Genomic DNA, 23229 nt, shown 5'->3' with positions numbered 1-23229 from the left:
TCCGAGAAGATCATCACATGCTACACGAGGCCACCAGGCGAGCACTAGGTTTTGGCAGAAGACAGGAACAAGGGGCAAGTCTAGGCCAAAGTCTTTGTTGGGGTTTCTGTGGGAAAGGCAAGGCAAGGCAGGGCAAAGAACATAGTTTAGGATTGGTGGGTTTGAATAATTCCAGGGCGTGCTGGGCTATCAAAGTGGTCCTAGTTGTCTGCTATCTGGCCCTGGGGTGATTTAGGGCAGAGAAAATGCTGGTTCAGTGTGTGAGAATTAGATAAAGAGGTGGCCAGAGGGTGGGCTTGGGATTGGTTAGTTTGTATGTGAAAGATGGGCTTCAGAGCAAGGCCTTTGTTATTTTTAAGAAAGGGCTAGCCTTGGGAGGGGCCAGGAAGTTTTTTAAGATGTCAAAACATCCATGAAATACAGAAAAAAATTAATGCATGTATTTTAACTAGCAGTGTGTAAGATAATGTATTTTCCCACAGTAGGAGTATGATCTATATTTCTTATTTCTCTTCTGATTATGTTTCTCATTCATTCTCTAAACAACGAGTAATAAATGCTTCTGATGTGCCATGTACTTAGACATGTGAACAAAAGAGACAAAAACCTGCCCTCAGGAAGCTTACCTTTCAGGAAATGTATAGGGCCCTTAGGGAGGAAACCACAGAACTTGAGAGAGACAAGAAGGTAAGAAAGTGTCTTGCCATATCTCTGTGTCATCTTCAATTTCTTTCTTTGGTGTTTTATAGTTTTCTGACTACAGGTCTTTCATCTCTTTGGTTAGATTTATTCTTAGGTTTCTTATTTTTGGTGCAATGGTAAATGGGATTGTTTTCTTTTTTGGGATTTATTTATTTTTATTTTAGAGAGAGAGTGTGTGCACATGGTGGGGAGGGGCAGAGGGAGAGAAACTGAAGAAGAATCAGAGCACAGAGCCCACCATGGGGCTCCATCTCAGAACCTTGAGATCACGACCTGAGCCAAAACCAAAAGTCATATGCTTAACCTACTGACTGTGTCACCCAGGCGCCCCAGTGGGATTGTTTTCTTAATTTTACTTTCTGCTGTTTCATTATTGGTGTATAGAAATGCAACAGCTTTCTATGCACTGATTTGTAAACTGCAACTTTACTGAATTCATTTTTCATTTCCAGCAGTTTTGGGGGGAGTCTTTTGGGTTTTCTATATATAGTATCATGTTGTCTGTAAATAGTGGAAATTTTACTTCTTCCTTACCCAGTGTGGATGACTTTTCTTTCTTTTTTTTCTTTGATTGCTGTGGCTAGGACTTCTAGTACTATGTTGAGTAAAAACAGAGTGGCCATCCTTGTCTTGTTCTTCACCTTAGGGGAAAAGCTCTCAGTTTTCTCCCATTGGGGACATTAGTTGTGATAGATGGCTGTGCGGCTCAGTTGGTTAAGTGTCTGCTTTTGGGTCAGTTCATGATCCCAGTATCCTGGGATCCAGTCCTGCTTCTCCCTCTGCCTCTGTCCTCTGCTTGGGCACACACACACACACTCTCTCTCAAATAAATAAAATCTTTTAAAAAAGGATGTTAGCTGAGGGGTTTTTAATATGTGGCCTTTGTGTTTGGGTATGTTCCCTCTAAACCTACTTTGTTGTTGTTGTTGTTGTTTTATAAAAAATGAATATTGTGCTTTGTCCAATGCTTTTTTTGCATCTGTTGAAATGATCCTATGGTTCTTACCCTCCTATTGATGTGATGTATCATGTTGATTGATTTGCAAATATTGAACTACCCTTTGAACCCAGGAATAAATCCCATATGATGGTGGGATGATTTCTTTAATGTATTATTGAATTCAGTTGGGTAGTATTTTAATGAGAATGTTTGTATCTGTGTTCATCAGGGATATTGGCCTGTAGTTCTCTTTTTTGGTGGTGTCTTTTTTTTTTTTAAAGATTTTATTTATTTGACAGACAGAGATCACAAGCAGGCACAGAGGCAGGCTCTGAGAAAGAGGGAAGCAGGCTCCCCACTGAGCAGAGAGCCCAATGCGGGGCTCGATCCCAGGACCCTGAGATCATGACCTACGCCGAAGGCAGAGGCTTAACCCACTGAGCCATCCAGGTGCCCCTTTAGTGGTGTCTTTATCCAGTTTTGGTATCAGGGTAATGTTGACCTCATAGAATTAATTTGGCAATTTTCCTTCCTTTTCTAAGATTTAGAATAGTTTGAAAAGAATAGGTAGTAAGTCTACTTTAAATGTTTGGTAGAATTTGCCTATGAAGCTGTCTGGCCCTGAATTTTGGTTTGTTGGTCAGTTAGTTCCTTCATGTTTGTTATTAACTTTTTTATGTATTTGGATACTCCTATGTTAGGTGAATAAATATTTACATTTGTTATAGCTTCTTTTTGGATTTTCCCCTTTCTTATTATATAGTGTCCTTCTTTGTTTCTTGTTATAGTCTTTGTTTTAAAGTCTATTTTGTCTGATATAAGTATTGCTACTTCAGTGTTTTTTAAAATTTATTATTTATTAGAGAGTAAGGTAGGGAGGGTCAGAAGGTGAGGGAGAGAGAAACTTTAGCAGACTCTGCATTCAGCATGAAGCCTGATGTAGGGCTCGATCTCATGACCCTGAGATCATGACCTGAGCTGAAGCCAAGAGTTGGACATTTAACTGACTGAGCCACCCAAGCGTCCCTTGGCTTTCTTTTGACATCCATCTGCATAACAGAGGTTTCTCCATCTCCTTACTTTCAATCTACAAGTGTCTTAGGTCTAAAATAAGTCTCTTGTAGGGAGCATATAGATGGGTCTGTCACCCTGTATCTTTTGATTAGAGCATTTGGTCCATTTACAGTCAAAGTAATTATCAATAGATATGTATTTATTACCATATTGTTACTTATTTTGTGGTTATTTCTGAGGATTTTCTCTGATCCTTTCTTATTATTCTCTCCTGTTTTGCTGATTTTCTTTAATGATATATTTGGATTTATTTCTTTTTATTCTTTGCATGTTTATTAGTATTTTAAAAAATTTTTATTTTTAAAATTTCTTAAGAGATTTTATTTGACAGAGAGAAAGAGAGAGAGGGAGAGAGGGGGACAGATATAATAGCAGAGTGAGAGGGAGAAGCAGACTCCCTGCTGAGCAGGAAGTCCAATGCAGGACTTGATCCCAGGACCCCAGGATCATGACCTGAGCTGAAGGCAGATCCTTAACTGACTGAGCCACCCACGTGCCCTATTAGTTTAGTTTTTTTTGTTGTTGTTGTTAAGATTTATTTATTTATTATTTGAGAGAGAGAGTGAGAGAGTACATGCACACAGGGAGGGAGAGGCAGAGGGAGAAGGAGGGAGAGAACCCACAAGCTAACTGTACTGACCGGGGAGCTCAATGCAGGGCTCAATCTCACAACCCTGAGATCATGACCTGAGCTGAAATCAAAAGAGTTGGACACTTAACCAACTGAGCCACCTGTGTGCCCGTTATGGTTATCATTAGGTTTCTATGTAAATTCTTCTTCAGTAGCGGTCTACATTAAATTGATGGTTAAGTTTGAATCCATTCTTTTCTCATCTCCTCTCTATATTTTTGGTATGTATTATTTTATCCTTTTTTTTGTGAGTTCCTTGACTAATTTTATACAGAAATATTAATTTTTACTGTTTTTGTGTTTCCTACCTTTATAACATAACTTTTGGTCTCTTCTTCCTTTCCTTTAAAAAAAAAAAAAAAGAATTAAGGAATCTCTGTATTCAATGTAGGACTCAAACTCATGACCCCAAGATCAAGAGTTACATGCTGTAATGATTGAGCCAGCCGTGAACCCCTGGTATCTCCTTCTACTCATGGATTCCTCTTTAATATTTCTTGCAGGGCTGGTTTAGTGGTCACGGACTCCTTTAGTTTTTGTCTGTCCAGGAAAGCCTGAATCTGTCTATTCAGAATGACAGCCTTGCTGGATAAAGTATTCCTGGCTGCAGATTTTTCCCATTCAGCACTTTGAATATATCATGCCACTCCCTTCTGGCTTTCAAAGTTCTGATGAAAGATCTACTAGCCTTATGTGTTTTCCCTTGTAAGATACCGACTTTTGTCCTGCTGCTTTTAAGATTTTTTTTCCTTACCACCATACTTGTCCAGTGTAATTACATGTCTTGGTGTAGATCTGCTTTTGTTGATGTTGATGGGAGTGCTCTGTGCCTCCCGCATCTGGATATCTGTTTACTTCCCCAGATTAGGGCAGTTTGCACCATTATTTCTTCAAATAAATTTTTTGCCCCCTTTTCTGTCTTCTTCTAGGATTCCTACAGTGCAAATATTAGTACATTTGATGGAGTCACTGAATTCCCTGTCCTTGTTTTGTGTACCTTTTTTTCTCTTTTGTTCAGCTTGATTATGTTCCATTACTCTGTCTTCTGGGTCACTAATTTATTCCTCTGCTTTTTCCATCTCACTATTCATTCCATCAAGTGTGTTTCTCATTTTATCCAGCCCTTTATCTCTGCTGTATTATTCCTTTATCTCTGTGTAAATGTCTCACTCATATCTTCCACTCTTTTCTCAAGTCCACTGAGAATCCTTATAATCATTGCTTTAAATTCTCTATTAGGCATGTTAGTTATATCTGTTTTGCTTCGATCTCTGGCCATGGATTGTCTTGTTCTCTGATTTGGGATAAATTTCTGTCTCCTCATTTTGTCTGCTTCTCCATGTCTGTTTCTCTGTGTTAAGAAAGTCACCTAGGTCTTCTTTTTCATTTCTAAGTAGGGGCTTGAACTCACAACCCTGTGCTGATATCAGGAGTCAGACACTTACCCCAGTGAGCCACCCAGGCACCATGGTCTTCTGCTCTGGAAAGTAGTGACTTTATGAAGAAGAGGTCCTGGAGTGCCTGGCAGTGCAATATCCCCTGTTTATCAGAATTTGGGATTTTAGAAGGGTATCTAATGCGCATTGCTTATACCCTCCTGCTGTGTTTGAGTCACTTTTCCTTTTAGTGCAGGCATCTGCACAGACAGCAGTCGGGGGATGTGCTTGTTCTCTGTGGTGTTTGTGGGACTCAGGCAGGCCAGCTCTGAGGGGCCTGCCTGCTGGGAACTTGGCAGTGGGGTAGTGGTGTTAGCAAAATTCCTATTGGGGCTCTAGTTCTATGCTGGATCCCCCAATACGCTATGGCAGCTGAGGGCTGTGCGCTGGGGCCAAGGTGGGTGTGAGGTTGGGTGTGGGGCAGCAGCTGAGCGAGTCCCGCAGAAGCAGCTAGATACCTTGTAGTTCAGCAGAGTGTGAGTAGGGTCTAACCAAGATTTGCCCTGAGGGGGTGCTTGGCTGGCTGTCAGGGGAGGCGTGCAGCTCTTGGTCTCAGGGTTGTGGGTTTGAGCCCCACACTGGGTATAGATTACTTAAAAAAAAACAAAACAAACTTGTGCTGAGCCCAGGGCTGAAACTAGTGGGCTCAGAAAAGGTAGTCACTGTGTGTGTGGGGCCGGTAGCATGTTAGGTCCCGAGTGTCCGTGCGGCACCACCTCCCACCTCCCTCAGGTGGCCCTGTGTTCATGCTGGGAGCTGGGGAGGAAAATGGCACCTGCCAGCTCCCTCATTTTTGAAGCCCTCTAACATAATCTGCAATCAGTATGAACAGATCTGTCTCCTGTTTCCCCAGCATTGCGTAAATGGCTTTTTTAATGTTGCATCTCTAAGCAGGCTGCTGTGTCTCCAAGGGTGGAAACCCAGCTATCCCTTGCCCAGGGCTGTTAGTTGACTTTTAAAGCTCCAGGCTCCAAGTCCCACTGGTTTTACAAACTCCTAGAACTCAGCCTCTCTGATTTTTAAAGCCAAACCTTATGGGGATTAACCTCCCCCATGCGAGCTCCCTGATGCCAAGGCCCATTTCTCTGCCTCCTTCCCAGGGTAGCCTCCCTCTGCCTTTCTGACCTTCCTAATCTTTCAGATGCAGTTCCTTCTCTGTAGTTAGTTGTGGATTCTGTTCTGCCAGTCTTTGGATTGTTCTCCTGTTTATTGACTTGGATGTGGATGATATCTAGTTGTAAATGTGGGACAGGGAGAGCTCAGGGGCCTCCTATGCCACCATCTTCCCAAGCTCCTGATGATAAGCTGTGTTCTTTGCATTTTTTGTATGAGCTAAATGGGGGTAACATGAAGCAGCATTTCATTTATGGTTTTATTGCTTTCTCCAACTGAGCACCAAATACACTGGTTAGGTAGATGACAAATGGGCTATTCAGAATCTAAAACATTTCTTCATAATGCTGTATATTCACGAAATATCCAAATAAGTCGACTGAATATAAAGACAAATCTCTAAATACTGCTTCACCAATGCTATATTGACTCTATTAAGTATTAGAAGGAAAAAAAAACAATATTATTTTTTATAATGTTTTTAATAAGCTATCATTTTCTTACATGTACACTAGTAAACTTAAAAAGACAAGTATTTACTACCAAATGTTAAATACTGTACAATTTATAAAAAATATAATTTTAAGAATTTGGAGTAATAAAGGGAAGAAACCTACTTCAAATGGATAAAATAAGAAAGTTCTACTTTTTAAGCAATTTAACTAGAAAGACATTTCCCATTTGTCTAAGGGAACACTAAAAACTTTACTGAAGTCAGAGACACACTATTTTTCTTAAGCTTTCATCTACATAGCTTTAAATAAGCCTTAAAAATTATTTTCCAGTACATATAAGGCTGCTAAACAGAGTACATGACTGCAGGAATGACTATGCTAACATGGGAAGTCATGAAGAACAGAGATATGTCTTTCATCTTTGTATCTTCAGCTCTAGCGTAATGCCTAGCTTAAAGTAATAATGTTTAAGCAATGCTTGTTGCTTTGAACTGAACTGGGAAAATACACATTTCTACCTTTGGTCCAATTTTCATTCCATATTAAGCATTAACACTTGAAGTACCTGAGTAGCAGTCCTGTTCTTTGGCCCTTGACCTTAAACTGAGTATGGTAAGCTAACACACATACACTTTCTCTAACAGCCTTCTGACAGGATCCTCAAAACTGAACCATCATGTGACTGAATTTTCTCTTATGCGGTCTGATTCTTATGCCTTGGATAAGTTAGTATCAGTGTGCAAAAGTAATGCATTTTCAGTGCAGGGTAAGAATGTGCTTTTGAGTAAGAATGGAATAAAAGCCTTGCTTTTCCATGTTTTAAATAACAGATACATAGCATCTTATATTCTGTCATAATTAGCAATTTTTAGACACTGAACATAATACACGGTATTACAATGAAATGTGGTAGGCTTCCATTTTAGGAGCAAAAATAAGTTTCACATGAAAAAAGATTTATTTTAGATTCACATAAAATACATTTAGAATAAATCTAAATTTTTAGCATTTAAACAAACACAGAGGAGCTTCAAGATGTATAGTCTCCATGCTGTCCAATGAGGAAGTACAAAAAGCTCTTTTATAATTATTGATCATCACCTCGTTGCCTTAAATTTCTAGATTTTCCATTTTCAAGTCTTCTCTTCTTAAAGACTGGGGCCACTCCATCTGCCATGACTCCAAGAGAAGTGACTGTTTTTTCTTTAAATATTACTTTGGGTTGCCCACCAATATCAGGTTCTGAAGTGGACACATATTCATTTTCGGTGCTCGGAAGTTCCAAATCTACCTCCTCACTGAAACAAGAAGTAAAAATAAAACCATTATCTGACAGACTAAGACAAACCTTTACATAACCCCCGAGTCCACCAAAGGCCCAAGATCATCTTTCTAATGATAGTGAGAAGTTAAAAATGATTTCAAAGTAGGCAACTACTTAAAGATACACATTTTATAGTATTATTTAAGATATAGAATACTTATTCAGGTGGCTACATGTCTGGGAGTTTCGTCTATTTTTTTATTCTTACTGCACAGAGCATGTATCATCTAAGGCAATGTTTGTGCTTATACATGACAAGCAGTACATGTTACAAAGATGGATAAGTTATTTATGGAAACCAATCTTGCCATAAACTGTTGACAAGGACTCTGGGGGCTTACATAGCACATGGTGAAAACCATAGGATCCCACCACAATCCTATGGTAGGTGACTCTACAGGCCTTTTGCCTAGTACTTTTTCTAAGAAGTAGTCCTTCAACCACCCACATGGTTAGTAAAAATAATTAGCTGACTAGTCTAGAGATTGGTATCTTATTAACATGAATCTTTCATAGTACCCCATCCTCTCCACAGTTAATTGGTCCCTGAAAGAGCAACTGCGTCATGCCACCCCCATCAGTTCTACCCATGAGCTTTTTGACACGGCCAAGAAAGATCATTATGTTTAATTCTGTAGTGGCTAAGAGTATAAAATCTGTGGGGAACTATATCTCCTCCTATTTAAAGGAATTCTGCAACGACTGAGAATATAGCTGGCTTACAGAGAAAAGTAGCAAAGCGGGTGACAGAGAATCCTGCCAATGTTTCATTACTCCAGTAACTCCTGGGACTCAGCCCAATTCTTGCCTTTCCCATAGCTTGGTAGGTAGAACCTTCCTAAGAACCTCTGAATTATTAACCTTTTTTATTTAAGGTAACTTAAGTTTCTATCACTTGAAACCAAAAGATAGTATTTGTTATAGGCTGACCATATAAACATGGGTTTATTTCTGTGTTCTCTACTCTGTTCCCTTGATCTGTGTCTATTTTTGTGCCGTACCAGACTATTTTGATTACTATAGCTTTGTAGTAGGTCTTGAAATCTGGGGTTTTGATACCTCCAGCTTTAGTCGTCGTTGTCTTTTTTTTTTAAATTAATTTCTTTTCAGCGTAACAGAATTCATTGTTTATGCACCACACCCAGTGCTCCATGCCATATGTGCCCTCCATAATACCCACCACCTGGCTCCCCCAACCTCCCAACTCCCGCCCCTTCAAAACCCTCAGATTATTTTTCAGAGTCCATAGTCTCTCATGGTTCATCTCCCCTTCCAATTTCCCTCATCTCCTTCTCCTCTCCATCTCCCTCTGTCCTCCTTGTTATTTGTTATGCTCCACAAATAAGTGAAACCATATGATAATTGTTGGTATTTTGACAGGGATTACACTGTATCTGTAGTAGGTTGCTTTGGGTAGTATGGACATTTTAACAATATTATTTCTCCCAATCCATGATAATGGAGTATCTTTCCATTTGTTTGTGTTGGCTAACACTTAACAATATATGCCTATTTGGTCCAATTATCTTAAAAGTACATGATAACAAATTTGATTCCCTGCAGAAGAACTATATAGAAAGGTCTAAAGCAATAGTACTGCAAGATTTTTTTTATGTCCCATCCTACATATACATGAATAAAAACAAAGGTTTAAAAAAGTAGGTTTCTAGGCATAGAAATTACTTAAAAATAAAATCTTTTAAAAAAAAGTTATCTTGGGGCACCTGGGTGGCTCAGTGGTTTAAGCCTCTGCCTTCGGCTCAGGTCATGATCTCAGGGCTCTGGGATCGAGCCCTGCATCGGGTTCTCTGCTCAGCAGGGAGCCTGCTTCCCTCTCTCTCTCTGCCTGCCTCTCTGCCTACTTATGATCTCTCTCTGTCAAATAAATAAATTCTTAAAAAAAAAAAAAAAGTTATCTTGGGGCACCTGGGTGGCTCAGTTGGTTAAGCGTCTCCCTTCAGCTCAGGTCAATATACTTACAGGGGTGTAAATATATTGATCAAGCCCTGAGTCGGGCTCCCTGCTCAGCAGGGAGTCTGCTTCTCTCTCTGCCTCTCACCCTGCTTGTGCTCTCTCTCTCTCTCACATAAATCAAATCTTAAGTAAAAAGTCAGCCCTAGGGGTTTTTGGGTGGCTCAGCTGGTTGAGCAGCTGCCTTCAGCTCAGGTCATGATTCCAGGGTCCTGGGGTAGAGCCCCGCATCGGACTCCCCACTCAGCCAAGAGGCTCTCAAGAGAGAGCCTGCTTCTCTCTCTCCCTCTGCCTGTAGCTCTGCTTACTTGTGCTTTCTCTATCTCTCTGTCAAATAAATAAATAAATCTTAAAAAAAAAAAATCAGCTCTAAACTTAATGCAGGGACCGAACTCACAACCCTGAGATCAAGAGTCGCATGCTTTACCAACTGAGCCAGCCAGGTGTGCTCCTATTTTTTTAAATGTAAAAATAGAAATTTGCCAGGATTGCAAACAAAACAAAAACAGAGAATGTTAAGTATAAAAATAACATTTCAAACTAGTAATAGGCAGTTCAAAACTAAAACAAAACTTCTGCTTGAGGAAGAATCTATCTTAGTAGATTATAATATGATGAACATTTCCTCAAAATCTGATAAGGGAATGCAGAAAATATGGATTCTCACTGGAACAGGTCTTAAATCTGATTTGTTTTGAAAACATATGCCTTCTAAAACTTTGATTTACTGTATTAAAACTGCATGTTAAAGCCTTTTTGTTTGCTCTTCCTACTTCCCTATTTTCTCTTAGATTGCCAACAATGGTGCTAGTAGCTAGTAGCCCCTGCAGCTGATTGGAGTATTAATTCTTGACTTTCTATTCTTTTATTAGAGGAGAGGAAATTGAGGTTTAAAGATATTAAATAACTTGGTCAAACTTATGGAAGTGGCAGAGCTTGGAATAAAATCCAGGTGTGTCAGACTTAAAATTTATATTCTTTCCCCTAGACCACTCTGCCTCCAAGTGAAAGTAAGTAATTTTATTAACCAGGAGAGAAACGCTTGATGAATGAAGAATAGTAGGGTTGGTCACTGGAAAAATGACTATGTATTCAAGAAAATTTGATGTGAGAGTCATGTGTTTTACTTGAATCTTAGTGCTTTATATTATATTCTGGTAGAGTGATCAAGCTGTAATGTTTTTTATTTTTCCTTTTTTTTTTTTTTTAAGATTTTATTTATTTATTTGACAGAGAAAAGAAGGGGAAGCTGCAGGCAGAGGGAAAGGGAGAAGCAGGTGCCCCTCAGAGCCGGAAGCCGATGTGGGGCTTGTCCCAGGACCCTGGGACCATGACCCAAGCCAAAGGCAGTCACTTAACCAACTGACCCATCAAGTCACCCCTGTAAGTATTGCTTCTTATGTAGGATTATGGGAAAGATAAGACAGAGAAGGGTTCCATTCTGTGAAATGATGGCTCTAGGAACCAGTGGAGGTTCTAGGAACCAGTGGAGGTTAACAGAAATGGCAGTGAGGCAGGATATATTATGACATATTTAACAGGAAAGAAGTTTGTATTTGAAAGAAAAGGCAAGAGCCTGCAAGTTAACATCTTCCAGAGAAATGCCTGTTCAAATAATTCTGGAACAGTTACAAAAATAATTACATAAGCACTTCTATAAAACCATAATCATTTCCAAATTCAAAATGCAAGAACTGTAAAGGTTATAGTATCTGAACACAATATAATAAAGGTAGAACAAACAACCAACCCCCTCCCCAGTGTAGATTTAAAAATGTGAAAATTAATAAAAGGAAACCTCATTTCATTTAGAATGGAGTCAGGAGGCCAGCAGGGCAAACTCTCTCACCCTATTACTCCTCAATTCCAGACTCAACAGGAAAAGAGGGACCTTATACACAGATACCACTTTGCTATCCCAGCAGGAGGAAGAAAGGCTTTCCTTTTCTCCAGGATCAATCCAGCCAATGAGAGATGGTCACATCTCACTCAGCCAATGGAAAGCCACTATATGTCCACTTGCCAGTTTACTCCAGTGGACTTTTTTGTTTGTAATAGCTTTCCTAACATCCCACTTTTGTCTATAAAAGGGCATTCCTCGCCTTCCTTCTGCAGATTAGCCTATGGTTTTGTCCGTTATTTGTTCTGGACTGGAATCCTCTGCTATTCGTGAATAAATCCATTTTTGCTGATAAAATAATGGACAGTTTTATTTTTAAAGTTAATACTATTTGGTGATCAGGAATGGGATCCAGTGAAGATCCTCAGCAACTCTGAGGTTGGGTGAGCAATGACATGATGGCACCTACAGAGCCAAGTGAGTTTGCAGCTTACTTTCCAACCCGGGAATTTAAAGGTAGGTGTTCTCCTGGAATTTGAGTGCCATGTTTTGTGTTCAAGCGCCCCAGGCTTCATTTGGGATTGTTTTAAGGCCTTGGGTTTTTCTTGTTTTTACATCTCTAGCAATTACTTCTTTGGTCTTCGGTCTGACTCCTATTAGGACTTGGACTGTTCCTATGCTGGTCTTTGGCCCAACTCCTGTCTGGACCCAGACTCTGTGCCTACTGAAAGAGTTCTAGTATTCAGTCTGACTCATTTTTGGAACCAGACTGTTACTGTTCAAACTGTGCTGTTTAGAAATTTTCGCTGCTCTAGGGAAAAGTCTCTAAGAAATGGGAGCCCAGTCATCAAAATGCTTGAAGGTGCTCCCTCACCCCAATGTCCTCTACACCTTTCTGGGATGTTTTGTTTATGGTCTATGGTCTATGGTCCCTATGCATCCATATTTATAACTAAATAGATCAACTTAACCAAAAGTAAATCTGAACTTCAGTGGCATTATGGGGAATTCTGAAATCCCCAAACTTGTTTCACTCAAATTTAAACTGGAAGGCTATGACTGGGAAGGGGAGAACCAAGATGGTGGAGCAGTAGGAGTCCTAAATTTTGTCTGGTCCCAGGAATTCAGCTAGATAGTTATCGAACCATTCTGAATACCTACAAACTCAACAGGAGATTGAAGAAAAGAATAGCAACAATTCTATGAACAGAAAATCAACCACTTTCTGGAAGGTAGGACATGTGGAGAGGTGAATCCGAGGCAATATTTGGGAAGACAGACCGTGGGGAGAGGGAGTCTCTGTGAGCCAACTACCGCCAAGTGATAAAGCAGCAGAGAACAAAATCAGAACTTTTAGAAGTCTGCTCCACAGGGGGACATTGCTCCAGTGCCTAAGCAAGGGGTGGGACCCTTGGGGGAACAGTGTGGTCTCAGGACCCTCAGGGTCACAGAAAGACCAGGGGTACTTGAGTGTGCCAGAGCTCCCAAGTATTGAAGCTAGGAAGCCGGCTGCAAAGACAGAGCTGAGGAGTGGGCTCTCAGCTCCGGGATGCCATAAACTGATCTGTGGCACAGTTGGGCCACTACTCTTTAAGCAGGGACCCCACAAGTAGCAGATCTGGGGAGATTCCCCTTCCTCCCCGGGGAGGAGTGGCATGGGAGTGCACCACAGCAATCTGCTGGCTTTGGAAACTCCAAATGGGGTCGTGTGCCAGAGACAGAAATGCTCGGTCACAGGCCGGCTAAGCATGGAGTGTGGCTGGAGACCAGGGAGACAGGAGTAACTGACTGCTTTCCTCTGAGGGCTCACTAAGTGGGACCTTGAATTCTGAGCTCCTCTGGGGCCAGAGACTGGGAGGCTGCCATTTTCATTCCTGTCCTCCAAAGCTGTGCGGAAAGCCTCCAGGGAACAAAAGCTCCCTAAAGCAAACCCAAGCAGATTACTTAGCCTGGCCCCTGACAAGGGTGGTGCAATTCCACCTGGGGCAGACATTTGAAAATCACTGCAACAGGCCCCACCAACAGAAGATCAGCAAGAACATCCAGCCAAGACCAAGTTTACGAATCAATGAGAACTGCAAAATTCCAGTGCTGGGGAATACAGCACATAGAATTCATGGTTTTCCCATGAGTTTTTAGTCTTCAAAGTTAATTTTTCTAATTTTAATTTATTTTCTATTTTTTCTTTGAATTTTTCTTCTTCCTTTGTCAACCAACCTCTTATTTTCAATTCTTTAAAAATCTTTAATTTTCATTTTTACAGTCACTCTACCCTTTCATTTATTTAACCACATTTTTTGTATATATATAAATTTTTCTTTCTTTAAAATTTTGGGATACAGTTTCTTCTAACAGAACAAAATATACCCTAAATCTAGGCTTTGTTCTAGTCTGGCCTTATCACAGTTAAGAAAGATCTTTTTTCTTTCTTTTTTCAACCAACTTATCAGTTCCTTTTTAAAAATCTTTTTATATTTTCATCTTTACAGTCACATTCCATCCCTCCATCCTATTTACCCTTATTTTTGTATATATGTATGTTTCTCTTTCTTTAAAATTTTGGGAGGCAGTTTCTTCTAACAGACCAAAATACCCAAAATCTAGTGTGTGGTTCTGTTCTATTCACCAGCCTAATCATATTCTTTTTTTTCTCCCATTTTCCCCTGGTTTTAAGTCTCTTCTGATTTGTTTAGTATATAGTTTTTCGGGGGCCATTGTTACCATTTTAGCATTTTGTTCTCTCACTCATCTATTCTTCTCTGGACAAAATGACAAAAAGGAAAAACTCAACTAAAAAAAAAAAGAAAAAAAGAACAGGACACAGTACTGAATGCCAGGGACCTATCAATACAGACATTGGTAAGATGAAAGAACTAGAGTTCAGAATGATAATTATAAAGATAATAGCTGGGTTTCAAAAAAGCATAGAAGATAATAGAGAATCACTTTCTGGAGAAATAAAAGAACTAAAATCTAAGCAAGTTGAAATAAAAAAGGCTATTAATGAGTTCCAATAAAAAAAAAATGGAGGCTCTAACTGCTAAGATAAATGAGGCAGAAGAGAGAATTAGTGATTTAGAAGACCAAATGATGGAGAATAAAAAAGCTGAGAAAAAGAGAGACAAACAACTAGTGGATCATGAGGGGAGAATTCGAGAGATAAGTGATACCATAAGATGAAACAATATTAGAATAATTGGGATCCCAGAAGAAGAAGAAAGAGAGAGGGAGGCAGAAGGTATATTGGAGCAAATTATAGTGGAGAACTTCCCTAATTTGGGGAAGGAAACAGGCATCAAAATCCAGGAAGCACAATGAACCCCCACCCCCAAAATCAGTAAAAATAGGTCAACACTCGTCATCTAATATTAAAACTTACAAGTCTCAGAGTCAAAGAGAAAATTCTAAAAGCAGCTCGGGACAACAGGTCCCGACCGATAACATTAGAAACATTAGATTGGCAGCAGACCTATCCACGGAGACCTGACAGGCCAGAAAGTACTGGCATAATATATTCAGAGCACTAATTGAGAAAAACATGCAGCCATGAATACTCTATCCAGCTAGGCTGTCATTGAAAATAGAAGGAGAGATAAAAATCTTCCAGAACAAACAAAAACTGAAAGAATTTGCAAATACTAAACCAGCCCTACAGGAAATATTGAAAGGGGTCGTCTAAGCAAAGAGAGAGCCTAAAAGGAACATAAACCAGAAAGGTATAGAGACAATATACAGTAATAGTTACCTTACAGACAATATAATGGCACTATATTCATACCTTTCAATAATTATCCTGAATGTAAATGGGCTAAATGCCCCAAAGAGACACAGGGTATCAAATTGGATTTAAAACAAAAAAACAAAAAAACAAAAAAAAACAAGACCCATCCATATGCTGTCTGCAAGAGACTCATTTTAGACCTAGAGACACCTCCATATTTTAAAGTGAGGGAGTGGAAAACCATTTACCATGCTAATAGACATCAAAAGAAAACTGGGGTGGCAATCCTTATTATCAGACAAATTAGATTTTAAACCCAAGACTATAATAAGAAATGAGGAAGGATACTATATCATACTTAAAGGGCCTGTCCAGCAAGAAGATCTAACAATTTTAAATATCTATGCCTCTAACATGGGAGCAGCCAATTATATAAACCAATTAGTAACAAAATCAAAGAAACACATCGGCAATAATAGTAGGGGACTTTAACATCCCCATCACCAAAATGGACAGAGCACCTATGCAGAAGATCAATAAAATCAGGGCTTTAAATGACACACTGGACCAGATGGACTTCATAGATATATTCAGATCATTCCATCCCAAAGCAACAGAACACATTCTTCTCTAGTACACATGGAACATTCTCCAGAACAGATCACATCCTGAGTCATAAATTAGGTCCCAACTGGTGCCAAAGATTGGGATCATTCCCTGCGTATTTTTGGACCACAATGCTTTGAAGCTAGAACTCAATCAGGAAGGGAAAGTTAGAACTCAAATACATGGAAGCTCAAGAGCATCCTACTAAAGAATGAATGGGTCAACCAGGAAATTAAAGAAGAATTTTAAAAATTCATGGAAACAAATGAAAATGAAAACACAACTGTTCAAAATCTTTGAGATGCAGCAAAGGCAGTCCTAAGAGGAAAGTATATGGCAATACAAGCCTTTCTCAAGAAACAAGAAAGGTCTCAAATACACAACCTGACACTACACCTAAAGGAGCTGGATAAAGAACAGCAGGTAAAGACTAAATCAGCAGGAGAAGAAAAATAATAAAGATCAGAACAGAAATCAATGAAATAGAAACTAAAAGAACAGTAGAACAGATCAATGGAACTAGGAGCTGGTTCTTTGAAAGAATTAGTAAGTTTGATAAACCCCTGACCAGACTTATCAAAAAGGAAAAAGGACGGACCAAAATAAATAAAATCATGAATGAAAGATCACAACTAACACCAAAGAAATACAAATAATTATGAGAACATAATATGAGCAAACTATATGCCAACAAATTAGATAATCTGGAAGAGGGGCGCCTGGGTGGCTCAGTGGGTTAAGCCTCTGCCTTCGGCTCAGGTCATGATCTCAGGGTCCTGGGATCGAGCCCCACATTGGGCTCTCTGCTCAGCAGTGCCTGCTTCCCCCTCTCTCTCTGCCTGTCTCTCTGTCTACTTGTGATCTCTCTCTCTGTCAAATAAAAAAAATAAAAATCTTAACCAAAAAAAACCACAAAAGATAATCTGGAAGAAATGGATGCATTCCTAGAGAGGTATAAACTACCAAAATTGAACCAAGGAGAAACAGAAAACCTGAACAGACCCATAACCAGTAAGGAAATTGAAGCAGTAATTAAAAATCTCCCAACAAAAAGAGCCCAGGGCCAGATGGCTTCCCAGGGGAATCCTACCAAATATTTAAAGAAAAATTAATACCTATTCTCCTGAAACTGTTCCAAAAAAAATCAAAATGGAAGGAAAACTTCCAAACTCATTTTATGAGGTCAGCATTACCTTGATCCCAAAACCAAAGACCCCATCAAAAAGAATTACCAATATCCCTGATGAACATGGATGCAAAAATTCTCAACAGTGGCCAACAGGATCCAGTAGTAAAAAGGATTATTCACCACGACCAAGTCGGATTTATTCTTGGGCTGCAAGGGTGGTTCAACATCCACAAATCAATCCGTGCGATACAATACATTAATAAAAGAAAGAACAAGAAACATAGAATGCTCTCAATAGATGCAGAAAAGGCATTTGATAAAGTACACCATCCTTTCTTGAGTAAAACTTTTCAGTGTAGGGATAGAGGGTACATACCTCAATAGCATAAACACCATCTATGAAAAACCCACAGTGAATATCATTTGTTGTATGGATATTTTAACAATGGTTGTTCTTCAAATCCATGAGAAATGGAGTATCTTTCCATTTGTGTTATCTTTAGCTTTTTTAATCAGTGTTTTCAGTTTTCAGAGTTTAGCTCTTTCACCTCCCTGGTTTATTATTATTATTTAAGTGGGCTCCACAACCAACATGGAGCTTGAATTTATGACCCTGAGATCAAGAGTCACATGCTCCACTGACTGAGCCAGGTAGGGGCTCTGGATTTCTGTATATTGATTTTTGTATTCTGCAACCTTACTGAATTGATCAGTTCTAGCACTTTTCTGGTGGCCTTTAGGGTTTTCTATATATAGTATCAAGTCATCTGTAAGTAGCAAATGTTTTAAAACTTCTTCCTTACCAATTTGGATGTTTTTTGTTTTTGTTGTCTGATTGCTGTGGCTAGGACTTCCAATAGTATGTTGACTAGAAGTGGTGAGGGTGGACAACCTTGTCATATTCCTGATCTTCAGGGAAAAGCTCAGTTTTTTACCATTAAGTACAATGTTCTCCTTGGGTTTTTCATATATGGCCTTTATCATGTTGATAAACATGAGGTTTTTATCATGAATGAATGTTGTAATTTGTCAGAATGCTTTTCCTGCATCTATTGAAATGATCAGATGCTTTTCATCGTTTCAGTTGTTGATGTGATGTGTCATTTTGAGTGATTTGGGAATACAGAACCACCCTTGCATCCCAGAATAAATCCCACTTGATTGTGAATGATTTATTTTTTAAAGATTTTACTTATTTATTTGACAGAGAGACAAAGCAAGAGGGAACAAAAGCAGGGGAGTGGGAGAGGGAGAAGCAGGCTTCCCATTGAACAGGGAGGCCAATGCGGGGCTCGATCCCAGGAACCTTTACAACTTGAGCTGAAGGCAGGCACTTAACAACTGAGCCACCCAGGCACCCTGAATGATTTATTTTAAATGTATTGTTGGATTCAGTTTGCTAATATTTTGTTGTAGATTTTGCATTTATGTTCATTAGGATATATGTTCATCAGATGTTCTTTTTTTCTGTAGTGTCTTTATCTGGTTTTAGAATCAGGGAAATCCTGGCCTCATAGAATGCATATGGAACCTTTTCTTCATCTTCTGATTTTTTGAATAGTTTGAGAAGACTAGGTATTAACTTTTTTTTTTTTTTTTTAAAGATTTATTTATTTGACAGAGCATGTGTGCAGCAGAGGGAGAGGGCGAAGCAGGGAACCCAATGCGGGACTTGATCTCAGGACCCTGGAATCATGACCTGAACTGAAGGCAGATGACTAACCAAAAGAGGCACGTAGGCACCCTAGGTATTAATTCTTTAAATGTTGTTAGAATTCACTGTGAAGCCATCTGGTCCTGAACTTTTGTTTAGGGGGAGTATTTTGATTACTGATTCAATTTCATTGCTTGTAGTTGGTCTGTTTAAATTTTCTATTACTTCCTGATAGTTTTGGGAGGTTAAATGTTTCTAGAAATTTGTGGTTTGTTTTTTTTGTTTTAGGATGTACAATTTGTTGGCATATAATTTTTCATAATATTCCCTCATAATCCTTTATATTTCTGTGGTGTTGGTTACTTTTCCTCTTTGCTTACTTTGAAATTTTTTTGGACAAATCTGGGTCGACATTTATTAATTTGTTCATCTTCTCAAAAGAACTGGCTCCAGGTATCATTAATCTGTTTTACTGTATTCTTAGTTACTATTTCATTTATTTCTGCTCTAATACTTATAATTACTTCCTTCTACTGGCTTGGGTTTTGTTCTTCTTTTTCTAGCTCCTTTAAATAAGGTTAGGTGGTTTGAGATTTTTCTTGCTTCTTGAGGTAGCCCTGTGCTGCTATCAACTTCTCTCTTAGAATAGCTTTAGTGACATCACAAAGATTTCACACTAATACCTGTTTTTACTTATTTCCATGTAAGTTTTTATGTCCTCTTTGATTTCTTGGTTGACCCATTCATTGCTTAGTAGCATGTTATTTAGCCTCCATGTATTTGTCCTCTTCCAGATTTTGTAATTTTTAAAAAATTTTTAAAATGTTTTGAGACAGAGTGAGTGCATGCACAAGCAGGAGAGAGGGGCAGAGGGAGAGAAGCAGACTCCTCATTGAGCAGGGAGCCTGATGCAGGGCTCAATTCCAGGACCTCAAGATCATGACCTGAGCTGAAGGCAGATGCTTAACCAACTGAGCCACCCAGGAGCCCAGTCTTTCCAGACTTTTCCTGTGGATGCATAGTGTTGTGTTCAAAAAAGATGAATGTTATGACTTCGATTTTTTGCTATTTGTTGAGACTTGTTTTGTGGCCTAATATCTGATCTGTGCTGGAGATCTATGTGGATTTGAAAAGAATGCATATTTTGCTATTCTAGGATGGAAAGTTCTGAATGTATGTTAGATCCATCTGGCCAATGTGTCATTCAAAGCCACTGTCCCTGGTTGATATTTTGTTTGGATGATTGATCAATGTGCATGGGGTGTTAAAGTCCCTTACTATTACTGCATTACTATTGATCAGTTCCTTTATGTTTGTTATTAACTGTTTTATGTATTTGGGTGCTCCTATGTTGGGTGCATAAATATTTACAACAGTTTTATCTTCTTACTGGATCATCCCCTTTATTACTATATAATATCCTTCTTTGTCTCTTGTTATTTTTTAAAAAAATTTATTTATTTATTTCACAGGGAGAGACACAGCAAGAGAGGGAACACAATCAGGGAGAGCAGGAGAGGGAGAAGCAGGCTTCCCATGGAGCAGGGAGACTGATGTGGGGCTCGATCCCAGGACTCTTGGATCATGACCTGAGCCAAAGGCAGCCAATTAACAGCTGAGCCACCCAGGTACCCCTAAAGTCTATTTTTTTCTAAAAGAACGTATATTTTGTCTAAGTATTGCCACCTGGGCTTTCTTTTGACATCCATTTGCATGATAGTTTTTCCCTCCCCTTATGTTCATTTAGAAAGTGTTTTTAGGTCTGAAATGAACCCCCTGTAGGCAGCATATGGATGGGTCTTTCTTTTTATCCATTCTGACATTCTATGTCTTTTGATTGGAGTCTTTAGTCCATTTGCATTCAAAGTAATTACCACAATTTATTTATTGCCATTTTGTTCCTTTCTTCTCTTTTTCTCTTCTCTGATTAGTTGGCCTAAGTGATATACTTGGGTTCCTTTCTCTTTATTCTTTGAATATCTGTTACTGGTTTTTGAATTGTGGTTACCATTAGGTTTGTAAATAACATTTTTAGCATATAGCAGTTTATATGAAGTTGATGGGCACTTAAATTTGAACCCATTCTTTACCTTCTCCTTCCCCCACATTCGAGATATATGGTTTCATGATTTATATCCTTTTACTTTGTGAATCCCGTTGTCGATTTTATAGATACACTGCTTTTGTGTTTCCTACTTTTCTTACTCCATTATGATCTGTCTTTCCACTCAAAGAGTCCCTTTTAACATTTCTTGTAGGGCTAGTTTAGTGGTCATGAATTCTTTACCTTCTATTTGTCTGGCAAACTCTTCATCTCTGGGATGCCTATTTTAAACAGTACCTTGAGGGTTCCAGATGTTTTCAGGATTCGGAGTTTGCGTTTTTGCAAAATCCTATTTCTGAATCAACTGAGGCAAACAAACAACTGAAAGGCATCAAAATGGCTTCTGAGGCCTTTTTCTCCCCGCCTTCGTCTGCACCCATTTTGTACTCAGGCTCCAACTCTGGCACCATTTTTGTCTATTCTCTCTGAACTTGCCTTTTCTACTAATCTCTCTGCTGCTCCCTCCTCTCCTGAACTGACTAAAACCTGCTTTTTTAAGTCTTTTAAGGACAAAATAAACCTCAAGTTCCTTATGTATGGTGGACTAAGGCTGAATTATGAGCCATAGTTATAGTTCCCTAAAGTGACTGAGGACTTTCAGTAAGTCTGCTGAAGAATTTAACACAGTTATTCAAACTTACCACTTGGGTTTCTCAGATTTATATCCGTTATTCCATGTGCTTTAAGAAACAGGGCAAACGCTGCATGACACTACCTAGAGAACATCCTGAAAAACAAACCTCTAACTGGAATACTTGTTGGAAATCTCCACTGAGCAATTACAGTTGCTTTTCCGAAAGTCCATTGTCTGAAACAAAATTTAGGCTTGTACACAAAAGCTTGATGAACCTGTTCATGTTGATTGCGAGGGACTTCAAAATGTCTTTAAAGAAAATTATGATCTTTCTTTAGACGTTGAATCTACCCAGGTAGCATTAAACTTTGTGTTTATTAATGTTTCAAACTGGGACATTTTCCTTTAGTTTAAAACGACCAGGATAAAATGACAAATTGCCCACTCCAGATTTAGTTACTATGGCAAACCAGCCTGCCTGCATCCTAGATGAGTCACCTAAAAGACAGACTGCTAAAAGTATCAATTTTCAACTCTGGCAAATGAAGGCCCCTAAACACAAAACCAAAAAAAAAAAAAAAACAAAAAAAACTAGTTTCTGCTATTATTGCAAAGAGCCTGGGCAGTTGGGGAGGGGGTGGAGAAGGGAGTCTGTTATAAATGTAAGCTCTCCAGGCACTTTCAGCCCTCTAGTCAGTCTTTCTAATGACCGCCTAATTCCCAATGATGGGGCTCTGAGGAACTGCAGGGGCTCTTTCCTCTTAATCATTTCGGGGAAATCACTCTCCAGATTGGGAACAAATCTCTCTCCCCAAAGTGACACAAGCGCTGCTCTCTGTCATCCAGCCCACAGCTACCAAGCTGCCCCTGCCTTGGAGTAATAAAATGGCTCAGACAGTGGAGATCTCTAATAAACCTCAAAACATTCCTGTCTCTGAATCTATTTCCTTTTGTTTAGGCTCTTTTTCCCTTAGTTATTGCACTCTATTCATTTACTGGGCCCAAATTTCTTAGAAATTCTGGCATGAGATGCTTTTCTTTCTCCCAAAGAGGGAAATAATTCTCGAATTTGAGAGTAGTAATCAAAATAGTCAACCAGGGCAATCAGATAACCTTTGGCATCTTCTATTTGTTCCTACTGAATCATCTACCATCCTCTATACAGCTCCTCAAATGATACTGGGAGAATCCACAGTGCACCTTCCTTTAAAATTCAAACAGAGTCCTCAAAACTTCATCCCATAATTAATCAATACTCTATAAGTAAAGAAGCCCTTTCAGGTGTCAAACGCATAATATAAGATTACAAGGCCCAGGGCCTCACTATCCCCCTTCCCTAGTTCCTGTAATATGTATTTTACCTGGGAGGAAGCCCAGTGGCTGAGGATGGAGGTTCTTCCAGGATCTCCAAGCAATAAATAACATTGCTATTCCTCTCTTGGCACCCTCTTGGTCCTAACCCCCTTATGCTACTGATAGCCATTTCCAATGAAAGGAAATTTTTCATTGTAATTGATGTATGCAGTGCATTTTTAGTGTTCTAGTTGATAGGGAGAGCCACTATCTTTTTGTTTTCATTTGGAAAGAAAAGAAGTACATGGAAGTACACCTGGACAGTAATTCCCCAAGGTTTCAGACAGTCCTTCCTTTTCACAAACCTCTGAAGTTGATTTGGATATCAAGTTTTCTGTAGATTCTAATTTCTAAAATGTAGACGATATGCTTCACTGCTTCCCTTTTCAAATCTCTTCACAAGAAGATAGCAATCCACCTGTTAAAACTTTTGGCCTTAAAAAATAGACATACAGGGGTGCCTGGGTGGCTCAGTGGCTTAAAACCTCTGCCTTCAGCTCAGGTCATGATCCCAGGATCCTGGGATCAAGCCCCGCATCTGGCTCTCTGCTCAGCAGGAAGCCTGCTTCCTCCTCTCTCTCTGCCTGCCTTTCTGCCTACTT

At 39.3% G+C, this 23229-nt stretch overlaps 1 protein-coding gene across 1 annotated transcript in view; it reads right to left on the bottom strand.

The window, feature by feature from the left end:
• Positions 1-7286: 7286 nt before the first annotated feature.
• The window catches only part of WBP4 (WW domain binding protein 4), a 66914-nt gene continuing 50971 nt past the window's right edge, over positions 7287-23229 (bottom strand). Inside the window, exon 10 of the mRNA XM_032873926.1 lies at positions 7287-7649. Within this exon, the coding sequence (XP_032729817.1) occupies positions 7439-7649 (211 nt within the window). The 3' untranslated portion in view covers positions 7287-7438. The remainder of the gene's footprint in view (positions 7650-23229) is intronic.

The sequence above is a fragment of the Lontra canadensis genome, unplaced genomic scaffold (assembly GCF_010015895.1).
Source record: "Lontra canadensis isolate GAN:19392208 unplaced genomic scaffold, GSC_riverotter_1.0 scaffold51, whole genome shotgun sequence".
NCBI lineage: Eukaryota > Metazoa > Chordata > Mammalia > Carnivora > Mustelidae > Lontra > Lontra canadensis.
Note: the sequence above shows the minus strand (reverse complement) of the source record. Positions and strands in the feature narration are given on the sequence as shown.